The 16,908-nt window shown below is 61.7% G+C and overlaps 1 protein-coding gene across 3 annotated transcripts; it reads right to left on the minus strand.

The window, feature by feature from the left end:
- Nucleotides 1-12,717: 12,717 nt before the first annotated feature.
- NPTX1 (neuronal pentraxin 1) lies at nucleotides 12,718-16,665 on the minus strand. 3 transcript variants are annotated; one of them, XR_006166327.1, is made up of 6 exons: nucleotides 16,148-16,664; nucleotides 15,851-16,058; nucleotides 14,964-15,208; nucleotides 14,683-14,862; nucleotides 13,637-14,561; nucleotides 13,160-13,268 (listed from the first exon to the last, which is right to left on the minus strand). XR_006166327.1 is itself a non-coding variant. In XM_042802744.1 (5 exons), the coding sequence occupies exons 1-5, from the start codon at nucleotides 16,607-16,609 to the stop codon at nucleotides 12,927-12,929; spliced, it is 1,437 nt and encodes a 478-aa protein (XP_042658678.1). In that variant the 5' UTR covers nucleotides 16,610-16,665; the 3' UTR covers nucleotides 12,718-12,926. The 3 variants fall into 3 exon arrangements, 2 of the variants coding, with proteins under 2 accessions (XP_042658678.1, XP_042658679.1); XM_042802744.1 differs by lacking the exon at nucleotides 13,637-14,561 and having other exon boundaries at nucleotides 12,718-13,268; nucleotides 16,148-16,665; XM_042802745.1 differs by lacking the exon at nucleotides 13,160-13,268 and having other exon boundaries at nucleotides 13,302-14,561.
- Nucleotides 16,666-16,908: the final 243 nt, after the last annotated feature.

Here is a 16,908-nt window from a genome sequence, read left to right on the forward strand (position 1 = left end):
TATCTAACGGGCTTATGAACTAGGGAAGGGAAAATCTCTTTGTAATGCACGAAACCTCCTCTTAATAGAAACTCGGAGACTAGAGCTGAGTGGCCTTCCTAAGTAAACTCATACACACCTCCTCCTTTGTAACTCTCCATTTCCTGGAAATTAGCTTTTCTGGGTGTTATTTGTCCTCTGGTTCCCAGCAACTTACTGCTGACTTGTTATGAGGCCATGCCTCCCGGGTGGCAAACAGGGGCTGCAAGCTGGGGCAGAATTGTTCCCTGGCACTAATCGCTAAATGTAAATAACTTAAGAGCTGGCAAAAAAGCTGGGACACGGATGGGAAGGAGGAGTAGAATGGGGTGAGACCAAAGGGGAAGAAGATAGATGAAGGAAGGGGATTGGATCCTCTCTTGTGGCTACAGTGGGGGGGGCTCTGTAAAAAGCTGGAGGTTGTTGGGATAGTTCTTCAGCTCCTCACTGCAGCGAAATAGTGTCCCGTACACCATCCCTGCCCCTCTGCTGTGTGCCTGGAGGATGGATTAAGGCTGGCTGCCTTTGATTAAACTAATCTGCCACCTCTGCTGCCTTCTCGCTCACCTGGGGCCGGGCTGGAGCGCTGGTGGCCGGGCTGTTGGGAGCTGCTGGGTGGGCTCGGATTTCCCAGTTCCCTGCTGTGGTCTCTGGAGGAGATGGGGCACCGGGACAGCTCCGCAACACGATTCCCGCTGGAGCCGCGCTGGGGGTGTGGAACGTGCCTAATCCCTCCCCTGTGTGCGAACACGCTGCTGGGAGGGGATGTGGGAGCAGGAAAGATTTAAATCACCGCCGGTTCCCGGGAATGCTTGGGTCTGCCCGGCCTGCGCAGCCCCCCCTGCACAGCACCCATCTGCAGGGCAGGTGCCCGGGTGACTTTCCGAGCCAGGACAGCGAGGAGAGGGCTCTGTGTCCCCCCGGGGCTCCCCGCAGCCAGCCCCTTGCTCCAGGAAGGCGATAATTAAAGCAGGAACCGTTTCTTGGCGTCGCTGCTGGGGAGGCTGGAGGGAATCGCTGGCCCTGCTGGGATGCACGTGTTGGAGAGCCCGTTCTGGCTCTCGGGCCTTGGGCTCGTCAACAGACACAGCCTGTGCTGGCTTAATTAAACCCGAGCAGCTCCTCGCAGAGCCTCCTCACTGCAAGCTTGGCTTCTGCAGGTCAGGCTCAGCCCTGAGCGCAGTTGGAGGCAGATCAAAGGCTGCTTAAAACCTTCTCAGTGCAAACCTGAGCTGGTGAAAAGAAACAAATCCATTTCCCCTTCTGAACCTGGCATTGGTGCCACCCTTCCAGACAGGAGCTTCTCCCCTGCCTCCTGAGAGCTCCTACGGCCTCTTACTTTCCAGCTCTGTTTGCCCTCTGAGGATGTGAAGGTTGATGGAAGATTTGTGCCAGTCAAGTGACAAATGATCTGTTCAGCTACAGATTCTCTGGATCCTCTATGTTTTTTGTGGACACCTAGAGCTCAGAAAGGAAGATCTCCGCACGTGCGCTGCTCACCTGGGGTCCCTTGATTAGGGAGAAAGATGCTTCAGGATGGCAGCCTGTTTCTTCTCTGATTATTGAGGGAGTCTAGATGAGTAACTCAGTCACAGATGTCTAAAGCTGGGTGAGATGAATTCCCACCTCCATGTCTGGAGCTTGTGGCAGGCTAGATGCTGCCTGTGCAGTTTGTATTGCAAGGATTGAGCTCTGGTGACTCAAGGTTTGTATTTTGGGACACTCATGTTGAGGACAGGGACAGTAGTTTTGCTGGGATTTCCCCCCTCCCCACCCCTCAAGTCTCATTCCTCTTCCCTTTTGACTTGTGCTGGTCAGGTAGATTTAGCGGGGGGCTATTTCCCTCATGCTTCCCCAAAACCAGGTCCATCTATATTGGTAACATGGAGCCATCACCGGGGTGCAGCGCGCACCCCCAGGCTGCAGAGCTCCTGCCACAAGCAGCTGAGCTTCCCCTCCCGTGTTTCCAGTGCATTTGGCTTGAGTAGAGCTGGTTGGGGCAACTGTGTGCCGTTGGCTCCATCCCTTCTGCTCTGCTCGGAGCAGGGAGCCCATTCCCCACCTTTGAGCCCCAAGCTCTGGCTGCAAAGAGGCATTTTTAGTGTTGGTCCTCTCTGGGACAGCTGAGCCTCACCGGGGCGTCCCAAAGCCTCTTGTGCCTTGAATGCAGTGGTGGGTGCTGGCAGACGGTGGCTGTGCGTGCGGAGGGCACTGGTGAGGCTGGGAAGCATCGCTGTTCCCTTGCAGTTGTCTCCTTTGGTCCTATAAATAGTTTTCCACCCCAACCGCTCTTCCCTTCGTTGGTCGTGGTTGATCCTCTCTAATACTGGCACAGACACCTCTTGCCAGAGCCCTGCCAGCCCCCTGGCTTTATTTTAAGGCCATATTAATTAAAAGCAAATGAGTGGAATTTCTCTTGACATCCAAATTAATAGCAAATGAGATAATTATGAGCTGTGTCATTAGGGTGATGGAGCAGCTTGTACAGGGCTCGGCCCCAAAAAAGGCGGCGGATCTGCAGCGCACACGTGGATCTCGCCTTTCTGGAGGCGGGGGCTGTGTCTGAGCAGGGCCGTGGCCGTGGCTGTGCCCCCCACCCCCCCCCCGAGATGTGACCGGGGAGGGGGGGCCCAGGAGGGTGGGAGTGGGAGGCAGGGGATGCACGAGCCTTTGGCAGATAAGAGCCAAGATCCCATTCCTTCGCGGCACTTGCCCTTCTGGGCCCCTGGGGCCAGCAGCCTGTGGGGGGTGGCCGAAGGGGGCTGTGAGCCTCGGGGGGCAGAGGCAGAGCCTTCCCCGGGACCACCGGCTGCCCCACACGGGAGCACAGCAGGGGCTGGGGGTGCGCGAGGGTGCCCGCTCCATCTCTTGGGCTGCTGGCTGGATTTACTGGGGGCCAAAGAGCCATCGGTGCTGAGCCAACACGGCAGTGGGGCTCCTCCCGCTCCGGGTGGGACGATGGGGTGGCAGAACAGAGGTGACAGGGGTTGGGGGGGACTGGCTGCTCCCCCGGGACCCTGCGCATGGGTGCTCTGCGGGTCCCTGCGCGTGCTGGCTCCCTCCCGCAAGGGCACGCTCCGAGCGCCTCTGCCCCCATTCTGGCAGCCTGATCAGCTTTAAAAACACAGAGTAAAGGCCATAAAATCAGCCTGTAATTAATTCTTGGTTTAGTTCCCAACTCCAGGGCTTGATGCAGAATGTTTCCTTAGGAACGTGCTTTTTCTTGCTTTCCTTGGACTCGCTGCTTGGCTTGTTGTACCTCTGCCTGCAAACCCCCAGCTGTTCACACTCCGCTGCTGGTGCTCATGAGCTAGTGCATTGATTTTTTTTCTTTTTATATATATATTTTTTTTAATGTTATATTTATTGAGCACTCCTGAGAACCTTGTGCCTGGGAGGCCCCCGGTGACTCCCAGGACTCCTGCCTCGCGCCCTGCCTGACGTAGGTGGCTCTGCCAGGGGGATGAGCATCTCCCGGCTGATGTTTTGACTGGAGCCATTTCCCCCCGTGCGGAAAAGCTCCCGTTTGCGTGCTGATGAGGAGGATGTGATCAACCAGGGCAGTGGCGTGTCTGGAGGGAGGGCTGCGTGCCGGCGCTGACAGGCGCGGGAAGGAGATGAAAGGGAGGAGAGGTGGTGCCGCCAGGCAGCTCTGCTCCCCTGTCATCGCTTGAAAGAGAAATGTCCGTCTTCTTCACGACGAGCGTTATTGCCCGCTAATAAAATATCAAACAAATTCTTAAGAGAGTGTTTAGCATCAGAAAGCCTGTGATAAATCTGGTGGCTTTGTAGCTTGCTCAAAACTATGGTGGGTAGCAATGTGATTAAAGCGCTCTGATTAACACACAAACCTTGCTTGTAATGAGCAGGACTGGGAGGGTTTGGGAAATCCAGCTGGCATACAACAAGGTTTCTCCAGCAAATTACTTGGATATTAATTAGTTTGCTAGGTAAATGTCACCTGGTTTCTCTTTGTTTGCAGTAAACTGGTATCCAGCTAATTTGATGTGGTTAATGCTTGTGATCGATGACTCTGCAGCCTCGGGGGTGGGCAGGGAGGGGGCAGTGGGGCTCTACCCCGTCCGTGGGGCAGCATCAGCGCCAGGGCAATCCCCAACCCTTGCGGATAACAAATCCTCATCCCTTGAGGGTAACATGCCTCTCCTGGTGGTCCCGAAAGCAGAATCCCCCGCATAGCCCGGGGGGTTGAAGCCCTGTGGTCGGGCTGGTCTGTGAATCCGCCCGGAGCTTCCAATTTCCAGCTGACTGAAGGCAGATAAATTTCATTTTGCTGAAAATAGCCGCCCCCCCCCCCCCCCAGGTTTGCTGTTCTCCTGCCTCCTTCCCCGGGATCTGCCAAGCTGCGCTTGGACCCGGCGGCTGCAGTGCCGGGAGCGAGGGAAGCAGCCCAGGATGCAGAGGCTGCTCCCTCAATCGCCCAAGCAGTTGGGTAAAGGGGGGCAGAGCTGCAGTGAGAGCGTGGGGGGATGGGACCCCCCCGTTCCAGCCCCCGGGAAGGGTCCTGGATGTTGGGGCTGTGTGAGGCGGATGGGGCTAAGGAGGGGTCGAGGCTGCAGCATCAGGGCTGAGGACTTGCAGCCGAGCACAGCGCAGAGGGGGCTGGGGGCTCATCTGGGGGCTGCTGGCCAGAGCCTGGAGATGCCCCGGCCATCCCTGGGGGTCTGGCAGCTCCTCATCCCCGGGGTTGAGCCCCTCGAGCTGGGTCCTGGGGCTGGGTGGGAGCAGGCAGCGCTGCGCCGGGGGCTCCTCTCCCAGCCCTGGGTGCCTCCACGGAGCTCATGAATATTAACGGCACCAACATATGGGTGATCCGGGGAGGGAGAGGAGAGGAGCAGAAAGCGTTGCCAATTGTGAAGCACAGCCCATCCCAAACTGAACATCGGTACAAGAAACCCGCCCGGTCTGTGGGCGTAGGATGGCGCTGGGGGGGCTGGAGGGAAAGCGCTGGTGTGAGTGGGGCTGGGCGCAGTCGCTCCGGGCTCTGCTGGGGAGTCAGGGTCCTGCCCCCCTCTCCGGAGGGCTGAAATCAGCTCAGCTGTGTCCCGGGGGGGGGGTGGGGTGTGTGTGCCCACCCCCTCGGGGCTGGGGGTGGGAGGACGGCTGGGCAGGGGTGGATGTGGGGGGAGGCTGCTGGTCCCCGGCGTTCCCAAGCACTGAGTCAGCGGCGTGATGGAGCCCCGCATCCCTCCTCGCCCCTCCCTGGCAGGGGGGACTCGCGGGGTGATCCAGCCCTCTGCACCCCTCCTTCGCTCCCCCCGGCCGGGCCGGGGGCGGCCGCCGGCGCGGGGCTGCCCTGGGGCATCTCTGACTTGCATAAGAGCCTGGCCAGGCTGATGGATGTTAAAATCTGCTGCAGGCTATCGCTGACCTAATTTCCAGCATCGCTGTGGATCTTGTCATCTGTTGCTTACAGCCCGGGTGCAGATGGGCTGACAGGGAGCTGAGTGTGGGAGGGGGTGCGCGGGGACCCCCGGGCTGGGCTGCCCCGGTACCCCCAGCCCTGGGCAGCCTGAGGACTCTGGGGCCGGGGGGGCTGGGGCAGCACAGGGTGGGCTGTGAGCCCGCTGCAGCCCAGCCCTCCATGGGATGAGCCCCTGCGCTCGAGCTGGGGGAAACAAGATACTCAGGGTCCAGCTCAGCCTCACTCCCCGCAGATTTCTGCTAAGCAGAAAACAAATGCTAATTACACAGCATAATTAGCGAGGTGCTGCATCTATTTTTAATCAGCTTTGGAAAATATATTCTTCCTTCTGCTCTGTTCTCACCGGCAGCCTCTCCTGGGGCAGAGTGGTGCTTAGTCGGGGACCCTCCGGTGGGAAATCAGTTGCTATTCCCCTCTGTGCCCCTGGGACGGGGCTGGATCCCTCCAGGGATCCCCAGCCAGAGGATCACCCCCCCCAAAACTCCTTGGTGGAGTCTGAATTCCCACTGAGATCCTGGCCCCTCCATAATCCATCAGGGATGGATGGAAAGGATTGAGGAAACCAACTCGGCTCTGTCAAGGTGGCATTCAGCAGCAGCTGGGAAAATCGCAGGAGGAGGAGCCCGGGAAAAGGTTGCCAAAATATCCTGAGAAGGCGAGAGGGGGCCTGGGGCAGCCCCGTTTCCCCAGCAGCTCCCTGCCCCCAGTGTGGGTGGGATGGGGTCTCGCAGCTGCTGGGGGGTGCCCCGTGTCAGCCCTGGCTGGTGCAGGGTCGCTTCGGAGCGCTGTGGGGTGCAAAAAGCAAACTTTGCTGTGAAACATTCAGCAGAGAGGTGCAAAGTGCCATTTCTGTGCATCTGCTGCAGCCATGGGGAGGAGGGGGTGGACCCAGTCCTGCAGGTTGTGACACACGTGGCCAAAAGTGATGTGTAAGGGGGGGACGTTTGCAGGGCACCCCAGAGAAGAGGGCTGGCAGCAGGGGAGGCAGCAGCTTGGAAAGATCCGGAATTACCAGGATTCTTCCCACATGGCTTTAAAACCTGGGGTGGGATGCAGCAGGGCTGGCAGGGAGCTGCTGCTGTGGAGGTTGGATCCTTCCCTGGGGGGTTGCCTGCAGCTCATCCCGCCCCAGAGAACTTCTCCTTCCCGCTGACCCCCGTGTGCCGGTGCCCTGGCTTGGGGGACAAGGAGACTGACTCCGCTTCAGCCAACAGGACGGGAGGGTAACTACATCATTTAGCTAACTGAAGGGCTGTGCAGAACCAGGCTGATGGCTGGGAGGTGAATCCGGGGGGAAGGTGACACCCCCTTGGCATGGTGGTAGCTCAGCCCCTTTGCCTCCTGCACCGCTCGGCTCCCCCGGGCTCTGCCTGAGCTGGGTTCCCCCGCAGCCTGAGCTGCCGGCGCTGGTCCGTTCGGTGAGCGGTGCTGGTGTGTCCCTGTTTTAATCACCCCACGCCAACAGCCCTCCCCGGCCTCCCCGCTCCATCCCTGCCCGCCCCAACTCCCCCGGCCACGCGTTGGGAGCCTCCGGGGTCGCGGCTGCCTCCTCTCAGCTGCTCAGAACAATTTCCCTCCCGAGCTGTGCCGGGCGCTGCCGTTGACCCGTGGGACAGCAGCTCTGCCCTTTCCTGGTGTTTGCCCACTGGGGATCCCCCCGGCTCGGCGGGGACAGCCTGAGCCACCCCCCGGCAGGACGGAGGCGGTGGGCCGGGGGCCAGCGGGGTCCCAGCACATGGGACATGGTGCTGCTCGTGCAGCAAAGCCCCGTCCCTCTCCCAGCCTCTGCCAGGGGCTGTGCTGGTCACCAGCCCATCCATGCGCAGCTGGAGGGGGCTCTGCTGGGCCTTGCAAAGCTGGAAAGGGGCAGCGCTGGGGCTCTCCGCTGCCTTTGTGACCGAGGCGGGGGCTCTGATTTAAGCGGGGTGCTGGTGAGGTGGGCAGGGCTGGGGGGGCTCGCTGGGGGGCCGTGCCTCGGAGCCAGCTGGTGCATCCCATCGAAGCTCTCTGGGCTGCTGTGCCCAAAGCTGCCGGGGCATCCCCGGGCCGCAGGGGTGCTGCAGGACCTCACCGGGGCTCTTCCACACCTCAGGGCTTTGAATAACCCTGCAGCCGCCGAGAGCCTCGGTAAACTGCAGAGTCTGGGTGACCGAAGGGAGCCTCTTCCATTGAGTTGCTCGCTGCAACCCCCGCCCAGGGCCCGAGGAGCCGAGCGAGCTCCCGCTCCTCTTCTCCCTTGCCTCTACTGACCCAGTTTCCCTGCGAGGAGGCTGCAAAGGGGCTGGTGCTCCGCAGACACCCGCCGCTCCCGGCTGCGGCTGCTCTTCATTTAACCGTGGCTGAGCAGCGTGAAATGGCGTTTGCTCTTCCAGTGCCCCCTGGGCGAAGGCAGCTTTGTACTGGGGACAGGCTGCTGTCCCGCTGGGGCCCATGTCGACCCGGGGGGCTGGGGGGGGCAGATCCCCGTGGGGGTCGGGCTGGCTGTGGCTCTGGCAGCACAGAGATGGGCTGGAGCTCACAGCCTGAGCGCTCGGGGACCTTTTTTTGCAGCCTGGCTGAGGTCTGAGCTGCCGCGGCCGTGCCAGGAGCCGTGGCTGGCTCACTCAGGGAGCTCGGGGCTGTTGTCCTGGGGGAGGTTTTGCATGTTACAGGTTCATTACATCTGCTGTAGGAAGAGGCTCTGTGAGGTCCTGGGTAAAGATGATGTCTGGGCAGAGGCTTGTCTCGCCGGGCTAAATAGATTTTACGTTCCTCCGGCCCCGAGGTGCAGGAAGGATGGGCTGGGGCTGTGCTTCGTGCCTGCCCATGGGCACCAGCCACGGCATCTCTGGCTCCGTTTCAGCAGGGCCCCGGCCAGCTCTGGCTGGGTTTCCCGGGGGGAGGAAGGGCTGGGGGAAGCCCCTTCCTCAGCTGTGCTTGGGAAGGGCGCCCGGGCGGTGCCGCAGCGGAGGCGTGGGGAGACGGTGCTGTGCCAGCGCAGGCTCCTGAGCAGCCTTTGAGGGACACTGTCACAGCAGTGACTCACGCCTGTGACCGGAACGGTCTGTTGGCCTTGACTTAGTGCCCGGGGTTGTGTCCAGCCGCCCGCAGTGGCCCAGCCGGTCCCCGCGCTCCCGCAGCCGTGGCAGGGCTGGGCTGCAGCGCCCGCAGCCCCGGGTGCCCCGTGGCCCTGCTCCTCCTCCTGCCCTGCTGCTGGGGCGGGGGGGGGGGGGGCTGACGCTTTCCCTCCCTCCCCAGGTCAGGAAATCCTCCCAGCCCTGCCTGGCACCCCAAAGCGTGGTGTTTGGCTGCCTGCCTCCCCGCGTTCTTCCTCTCGCCGCGCAGCCTGCGAGTCGCTCGCTCCGAGCCGCGTCCCCGGGGGAGCCCGGGCCGGTGTTGGGCAGCCCCCGCCGCAGCTGGGAGCCTTTGGGAGCAGCCGCAGTGGTGCTCGGCGCTGGCTGAGCTCCTCAGCCCCGTGCTTGCTGCTCGGGGTGTTTATGTGCCACTTGGAGCTGCTGTCAGGGCTCCCTGGCCTCAGGAAGGCTGGTGCCAGCGCTCCAAACCCCATCGAGGAGCCGTGCTGGGGAGGGGGGAGGATGCTTCAGCCTGTAAACCCCTTTTTTCCCCCCCTCTCCATAACCTCCAATTCTTGAAGATTGTTTTCTGTAGGCATGTGCCAACATTCCCATCGCTTCCCCGACGCAGCCGGGCCCAGGCTCAGAGCTGAGCCCCCCCTCGCTGCTCCTGGGGGCTTTGCCCCCCGCACACGAGCGCTGTGTCTCACACATATTTGATGCGGGTCCCATGGAGCCACGTGCTCCCGGCCCAGGCCAGGCATACGGCGTGACGCACTCGCTACTAATTAATCTAACGGCATGTTATTAAGTGCCTAGCACGCCTTTGGCACTGCATAATAATGATGCTCTGGGATGTTCCTGGATGCAGTGCTGCGGAGAGCTTTGCTTGCAGGCAGCCTGTCCCCTCCGGGCGGGGTGTGTGTGTGTGTGTGTGTGTGTGGTGTGTGTGTGCGTGTGCCCTGGGGCCGTCCTGAGCAGGGCAGGGATGTGGGAGAGGCCAGCTCAGGACACGCTGTATCGGGTTTTCATGGGTGTCTGTCTATGAAAGGCAGCCTATTTAATTTTTTGTCTAGCCCATCACCTCCTCTCACCTCTTGAAAGCTGTTAGTGGAGCTGACCTGTGCCGGAGGAGTGGGGAGAAAAGGGGGGGGGGGTCAATGAGGTGCAAAATGCCCAAAAGGGAGAGTGGTTTCTCTTCTATGTGAGTCACCAGCGAGAAGTTGGATCAGAGCTGTAAATCCCGACTGTATCCTGCCCTTAAGAATTCTCCCTCGCCCCCATCAATATTTCTGAGCAATCTCCCGAGTCGTGGGGCCTGTCCTCACGCAGCCCAAGATCTCCATCTGCTCCGCTGCTCTAAAAGCCTCCTGGATTTAGTGCACTCCCTCAGCCCTGCGCTTGCAGGGGATGCTGGGCTGGCTGGCACCAGCGTCACCCAGGCAGGGCTGGTGCCACTAAACAGCTCTCAGCCCAGAGCAGCAGTTTCTGGTTGCAGGGCGAGGTGTCAGGATTGGTGCATCTTATTGACAGGCCTGTGCTGCTCATCTCCTCCCACGGGACCCTCCCTGCCTCCCTGCCTGCCCGGCGCTGGGGTGCTGCTGGGTGCTGGGCTGCCCCAGGAGGGACGGGCAGGGCTGGCCCTGGGGCTGCTCTGCCCCTCTTCTCCCTGCCCGAAATGGTGGTACACACAAGGAATTCGATACCCCTGGGTTTCTGTGGGGCTGAGATCGAGGGTCCCCTCGCAGCCTTGGGGAGCCCGGGAGGTGATGAGCCGGGAGGTTTGTCACTCCTCTCTTGATGCACAAGTCTCAGCTTCTCCAGCTCCCTCAACCATCACCCCCATCCAACCCGCTCTGCTCCTGCCGTGCCGCCCGCCTCGGGGAGCGAGACAGCCCTGCCTGCTTTAATCGCAGCAATGTTTTCCAGCTACCGACAGAAGAAAAAAAAAAAAAAAAAAGCCCGGTAGTGTAATTTTTTTTTATTGCAGTTTAAATTGTAGTGCAGCACAAGCCTCCAGCTGAGGGTACCGTTTCCCTCTCCTGCGGTAGCGAGTGGGCACTGTACTTTTATCTTGGCACACGGGATGGCTGAGTGCGGCGGAGGAGATGGCTGTGCCCAGGGCAGGGCCCTGCTCGGCGCTGGGGTGGGCTGGCGGCGGCTGAGAACAATGCAGGAGCCGCCACCCGTTCCCTGGGTAAAAATAGCATTCCCCTTGCAAAGATGTAGGCTGTTCCCAGTGACATGAAACCAAGCAGCCTGTCCTTGGAGCAGCTGGTTTTCAGGGGCGGGAGGGAAGGGGATGGTACCTGCGTCGCCGGAGAGGGCTGAGCTCTGCTCTGAGGGCCGGGGAAGGGGGGGGGGGGGGGTGCGTGGGGGGAGGATTTCTGGCTGGGGCTCTGCAGTGTCGATGCTTTTGTGAGGTTGTCAAGACGCTGATCTAAATCGCTTCTACGCTGGGGGGGGGGGGCATCTGGGGAGTCGGGGAGAGGGAAACTCTTGGTTGCACCGTTCTCTTCAGCACCCCTTCTGTGTCCTCTGGCATCCCGCCCCTGCTTTAATTCCGGCGCCTGTGCTGCTCCCCATCCTGCCCACCCACCAGCCTTGGCTGCGGCTCCCTTGGCAGCCCATCTGCGCCTCCTCTCTAATCACCTGCAGGAGCAACGGGTGAATGGCACATCCATCACACTCCCAGCCTGGCCCCCGTGGGGCTCAGGAAATCGCCCTAAAATAGTTTGGATGTTTCGTTTCACCCTTTGCCCCCAGAGGATTCCAGATGCTGACCAGCCCCTGCCAGCGGTACCCGGCACTTGCAGTTCCGCTGCTGGCCGGCGGCACAGGAAAACACGGCGGGTCCCCAGAGCTGCGGTTCGGCTGGGGACATCCTCCCTGTCCGCTGTGCCACCGTGGTCACGGCTTGAGATGTCCTGAGCGGGACCTGGAGCCGTCACAGGGGCAAACCCCCCCCGAGGAAAAGAGGCGTTATTAGGGTGGCAGGCGTGGGGTGAAGGAGGGGGGCCCCGGGGGTGCGGGAGGTGGCGGGGGGAGCGGTCAGGGATGCTGTTAGAGGCCGCAGTTGGCTGGAGCTGTTGCTCGGGAAGATGCGGGACCCTCGCTGGCCCCCGGGAGCTGAGAGTCGCCGGCCACACGCGGGGCAGCAGCTGCGTCCCTCGGGGCTGTGTCACCCTGTGCTTCCTCTGGCAGAGGGAGGGGAGTGCTGGTGTCCCCGTGGTGCCCGAGGCAGCAGGGCCAAACTGGACCCTACAGCTCCCGTTCCCAGCTGCAGTGGGAGGGGGGGGGAGTTGGGGGAGTGGGACGTGTCAGGGGAAATTGTTTCTGGCTGGTTATAAGGAGTAAATAATAGCTTTCCTGCTTCTGTCTAAATACAAAAAGCAATTTATCCAGCACGTCTGATCTGCAGCAGAGGTGTAACAAGTGGGGATTCATAGCAATTCCTTAGGAACTGCAAAAGCCGCCCTGGGGCTGCAGCCGCTGCCGCGTCCCCGCACCGGTGACACAGGGGTGGCCTCTGGCCCCCGTGCCCCCGCGTCCCCCCCGCGCTCAGATTTGCCCTGTGGAGCAATGCCTTCCCGGAACGGCGCTGGGAGCCCGGCCCGGCTCCCCCAGGGACGAGCGGAACGCCCCGGGCGAGCGCAGCACGGTCCTGCCCCGGCGGGGAGGTGCCGGGGTGTCACTGTCCCCACCGTCACCAGCCTGGCAGAGGCAGCCGAGCTTCCAGCCTGTGTTTTGGGGGGGAAGAGAAGAAAAAAAAAAAAAATGTATGATGGTGTTGCATAAACCAGGGGGAGATGGGGGCTGAGGGCAGGCACGGCCAAAGCTCCGAGGGGAACGGGGCAGGAATTCCCACCTTACACGGCAAAAACCTTCCTGTGCAGGAAGATCCCGGGCTGCTCCGGGAACAGACACGGTTAAGAGAAGGTGGTGTCTTTCTTCACTCTTTATTGTGTAAAAATAAAGTCAACAATTCATGTAATCTCAGCAATAAAATGGAAAAAGCATGAGTATCAGTAGAAACAGTGCATTTTCAGAACTGCTGATGCGGACTGGATGCGTAGTATATCTTAACCCATTCAAAACCCAAAGGGGACAGAGAGCAAGTAATAGGAAAAATGTACAGCTTTGGTTAGCAAAATAATGACAAATTAAGATACATTTATTCTCTCCCCTACTATACACTATATACATTATGTTGACATCACACCCTTTTTTTTTTTTTTTTTGGCAAATCCGACACACCTGGGACTGTAGACTGAACCTTTCCAGTGGTCTTGTTCTTCTCAGCAGGTTGTACTTGTCGCTTTGCTGATGTGAACAGGTTCTTAGGAGGAACTGAAATTAACTCACGATGCTTTTTGCCTTTTTTTTTTTTTTCTTTTTTTTTTTTTTTTTTTTTAAAAAGAGCACAGTTTAAAATACGCTGCCCTGAGCCGCAGTTCGTACGAAGGTGTCTCGATCCGGGGGGTGCGTGTGCCGCGGCGGGTGCTGCTCCTCGCTGGGTGCTGGTTCCCCGAAGCGGCGGTGGCTGGGCCAGCTCTGTGCTCCTGCCCAGGGGCGACCTTGGCCTTGCCCGGCTCCGTACGGGCCCCTCCACCCTGCACACCTCTTTGCCACATCTTTGGAGTTGGTCGGGGAGGCTCTGGAGCCCTGTGTGAATTCTCTGCCTCATCCTCCACTGCCACCCAGGGCAGCCCTTGGGGGTCAGTGGAAGGGGGCTGGGGGGTGATTTCTGCAATCTGTAGTACAAACCAGGAGTTTAGAAAAGGAAACCATACAAAATGCATCTATTATTTCAAAATACTCTTCTTTATCTCTTTTTTTTTTTTTTTTTTCCTGCAGAATCTCAAAGTACTTTTTTTCTCAGGGAGCACTGCTTAATTCTATAGGTTTTTTTTAATCTTCATAAAAATACCCTTTTTTTTTTATTGGTAATAAACTTCCCTTTACAGTAAGAGAAACAACATAGTGTATTATCAAAAGCAGAAAGGCTTCAGACTTTTCAGTGGTAGCTAAACTTCCAGGGGACAGTAAAGGCTATTTTTCACCAGCTACGGCACGTAGGAGGCCTCGGGGGGCTGCAGGCGGCAGGGCTGGGGGGACGTACCTGAGTGCGGCAGGTCGGGGAGCGGGGCCGGCGGGGGGGTCCCATCCGGGAGGGGCCCGTCCCGGTGCCCGCCGCAGCCCGGGGCTATGGCTGTGGTGCTCAGGAGCGGCGCCGGCCGGGGAAGGGGGCGACGGGGCTCGCCCAAGAGGGGGGGTTGAGAATGGGGGGGGTCACCCCCTCCTCAGAGTCCTGGCCGCTGCTGCACCCCTGGCTCCTGGGAGGGAGCACAACTGAGGTGGGGGGGGATGCAACCCTCCCCTGCCTCTGGGGGGGGCTTCAGGCTGGAGGGAGAGGAGCCCTGAGGGGGGGCTCTGGTCCGGGTCCTGCAGCCTTTTAAGGCGTCAGTTCCCCGGGGAAAGCGGGGCCACCCCGGCGGGGGGTGGAGGGGGGGGAAGGCAGCAGCAAAGCAGGGTCCAGGCCCGGGGGGGGGTGGCGGGAGGGGGGCGCAGCCGCGCCAGGCCAAGGCACGCAGGCGTTGAAGGACGTTGGCAAGACAGAAACCGGAGGGTCGTGGGGCTCCGGGGGCGGGCGGCCCCATGGCCAGGGCATCCCCGCTCCTCGGGACAAGACAGGTGGCTTCGTTCTCAGTTGTTTTTGCACAACAAAACAAAAACAAAAAAACAAACAAACAAACAAAAAAAAACCAACACAAAAATAAGAAAAAAGAACCCAATGAGAAGGTTTCTCTCGCTTGTCCATGGCTCTAGTTGAGCTGGCGACAGGCCTCGAAAGTCCACTTAGTGGCCCCGCCGTAGACGTCGATGTTGGCCTCTGCCCACGCGATGACGTTGCCCGAGAGCGCCTTGGTGCTGCAGGTGGCCAGGCCGTACACCTCCCCGGGGCTCAGCTTCCTGTCCCACACGTTGAAGTGGGCCAGCTCCCCCACGAAAGCCTGCGTGGCGTCGAACCCGCCGCCCAGCGTGTCCTGCAGAGGGGCCACCATCACCGGGGGCAGGCGGCCGGGCTGCCCCATCCCACCCCGGGAGCACCCGGCTGAGCAGGGACCCCCCCCCCCCCGCGCCTGCACCCCCCCCCCCCGCCCTCACCTGCTCCTGGCCCAGCACCAGGACCCCCTGGGGTTTGATGGGGTGGTAGGGTGCCAGGTTCTCGCCGCTGCCGGTCTGCGTGCCGTCCTGGTAGGCTTCCCACACGCCGTCCCGGGTGGTCCAGGTGACGCAGATGTGGTGCCACTTGCCGTCGTTGATGACAAAAGGCAGCTTGGCCACCTGCGGGCAGTGGGTCAGGGCGGTGGGCACGAGGGTACCCCCCCCCCCCCCCCCCTTCCAAGCCGGTCCCCCCCTGCCCAGCACCCTCCCCAGGGCCGTACCTTGTCATTGATGAGGATCTCCATGGGGTTGTTGCCCCACTCGATGAGCACCAGCTCGTTCGCCTGCCCGGGCACGGCGTAGGAGAAGGGGGTGCCCATGCCGGGGGAGGCGTTGGACTTCATCCACATGCAGACGCTGAAGGCGTACATCTCGGGCAGGCTCTTCTTCACCTTGGCGTACATGTAGTTGGTGCGCAGCGGGAAGGTGAGCTGGAACCTGTCCGGGGGCCGGTTGTCCTTCTGGCCTGCGGGGGTGGAGGAGCGGTGGGCTCCGGCCGGACCCCCCCTCTCTGCCCGCTTTGGGGGTGTCCCCGTCCTGTCCCCCTCCTCCCCACCCTGTTACATAACGGGCCTTGAGATGGCAGCGAGGAGCTAAATCCCTCCGGCACCGTACGGCTCCCTAATCCCCGGCCCAGGGCAGCGGCCAGAGCATCCCCTGCTCCTGCTGCAGGAACCGTCCCGGCTACAGTGGGGGGGAAAGGGGAGACCCCTCCGGGGGGGGGGGGGGGGGGGGGGAAGGTGGCAAAAGGGGGGACTACTCCAAAAAAGTAGGAAAAGGGGGACTGCTCCAAGAAGATGGGGAAAGGTGAGGAAAAGGGGAACGGCTCCAAGAAGGTGGGGAAAGGTGAGGAAAAGGGGGGGCTGCTCCGGGGCGGGGAGAGGAAAGGGGGGACCGCTCTGAGCAGGGGTGGGAAGGGGGAGGAAAGGGGGGACCGCTCCAAGCTGGGGGGGAAGCAGGACGGGCTCGGCAGAGCCGGGCGGAGCGGCTGCGCATCCCGCCCGGTAGCGCCGGGCAGCGGGAGCGGGCACGGAGCGGCGGGGGGGGGGGGGGGCCGGGACCGGGACCGGGCGTCCCGCGGGCAGCGCGGCCGGGCAGCGCCCGGTACCTTTCTCCAGGTCGGTGATGCGCTGGTGCAGCGAGGTGAGGGTGCTCTCGATCTTGCCGCGCTCCTCGGAGTCGTTCCGGGGGCCGAACTTGCCCTCCTCCAGGCTGTTCACTCGCGACAGCACCTGCTTCTCCAGGTCGTCGATTTTGTTCTGCAGGATGTCCTTCAGGCTGTTGCTCTGGCCGGAGGAGTTCATCCTGCTGAACTGCTGCAAGGGGCGAGCGGGGGAGCGGGGCCGTTACCGGCCGCCCCGCCGCGCCGCTCCCCACCCCCCCCCGCCCCCCCGGGGCCGCGTACCTCGAGGTTCTCCAGCCTGGTCTTCAGGGACTGCAGCGTCTGCCCGAGCTGGCTGAGGGTCTCGGCCGCGGGAGCCCGCGACAGGTCCCCCATGGTGTTTTTGGGGAAGGCGGCCTTCCTGCCCGCCCCGCCGGGCAGCGGCTCCAGCGCGCTCTGGCTCTCGCACCGGCCCAGTTTGGCCGTCAGCTCCCGGATCGTCTCCTTCTGGTTGATGATGGTCTCCTTCTGCTGCAGCACCGTCTCCCGCAGCTGCAGCACGGTGCTCTTCAGCTCCTCGGCGTTAGAATCGCCGCCCGGCGCGGAGGCGGCGCACATGTCCCCGTCCAGCGGCACCGAGGTGCAGATGAAGCGCGTCTGCCCGAAGCTCTGGCCGCGGCCGCGCAGGCAGAGCAGCGGGAGGAGGAGGAGGAAGAAGAGGAGGAGAGGAGGAAGGCGGCGGGCGGCGGGGGGCCCCGCGGCCATGGCTGCGCTGGGGCCGGCTCCGCTGCTCTCGGCCGGGCCCACTGCGGCACGCGGCCCCTCTTATAGCGCCCGGGCGGGGCCGCGCGCCCTGACGTCACGGCGCGTGGAATCCCGGCCGTGGGGGGGGGGGGGGGAGCGGGAGTGTGCGTGTGTGTGAGTGTGTGCGTGCGTGAGTGTCCATGCGTGGGAGTGGGTGTGTGTGCGGGGGGAGGGGGGGGCGTGGGAGTGGGCGGGCGCGGCGCGCGTGGAGGGGAAGAGCTCGTGCGGCGGGAGTGGGTGCGTGGAGGGGGCTAAAGCGG

The sequence above is a fragment of the Tyto alba genome, unplaced genomic scaffold (assembly GCF_018691265.1).
Source record: "Tyto alba isolate M040663 unplaced genomic scaffold, T.alba_DEE_v4.0 Super-Scaffold_39, whole genome shotgun sequence".
In the NCBI taxonomy this organism is placed as follows: domain Eukaryota; kingdom Metazoa; phylum Chordata; class Aves; order Strigiformes; family Tytonidae; genus Tyto; species Tyto alba.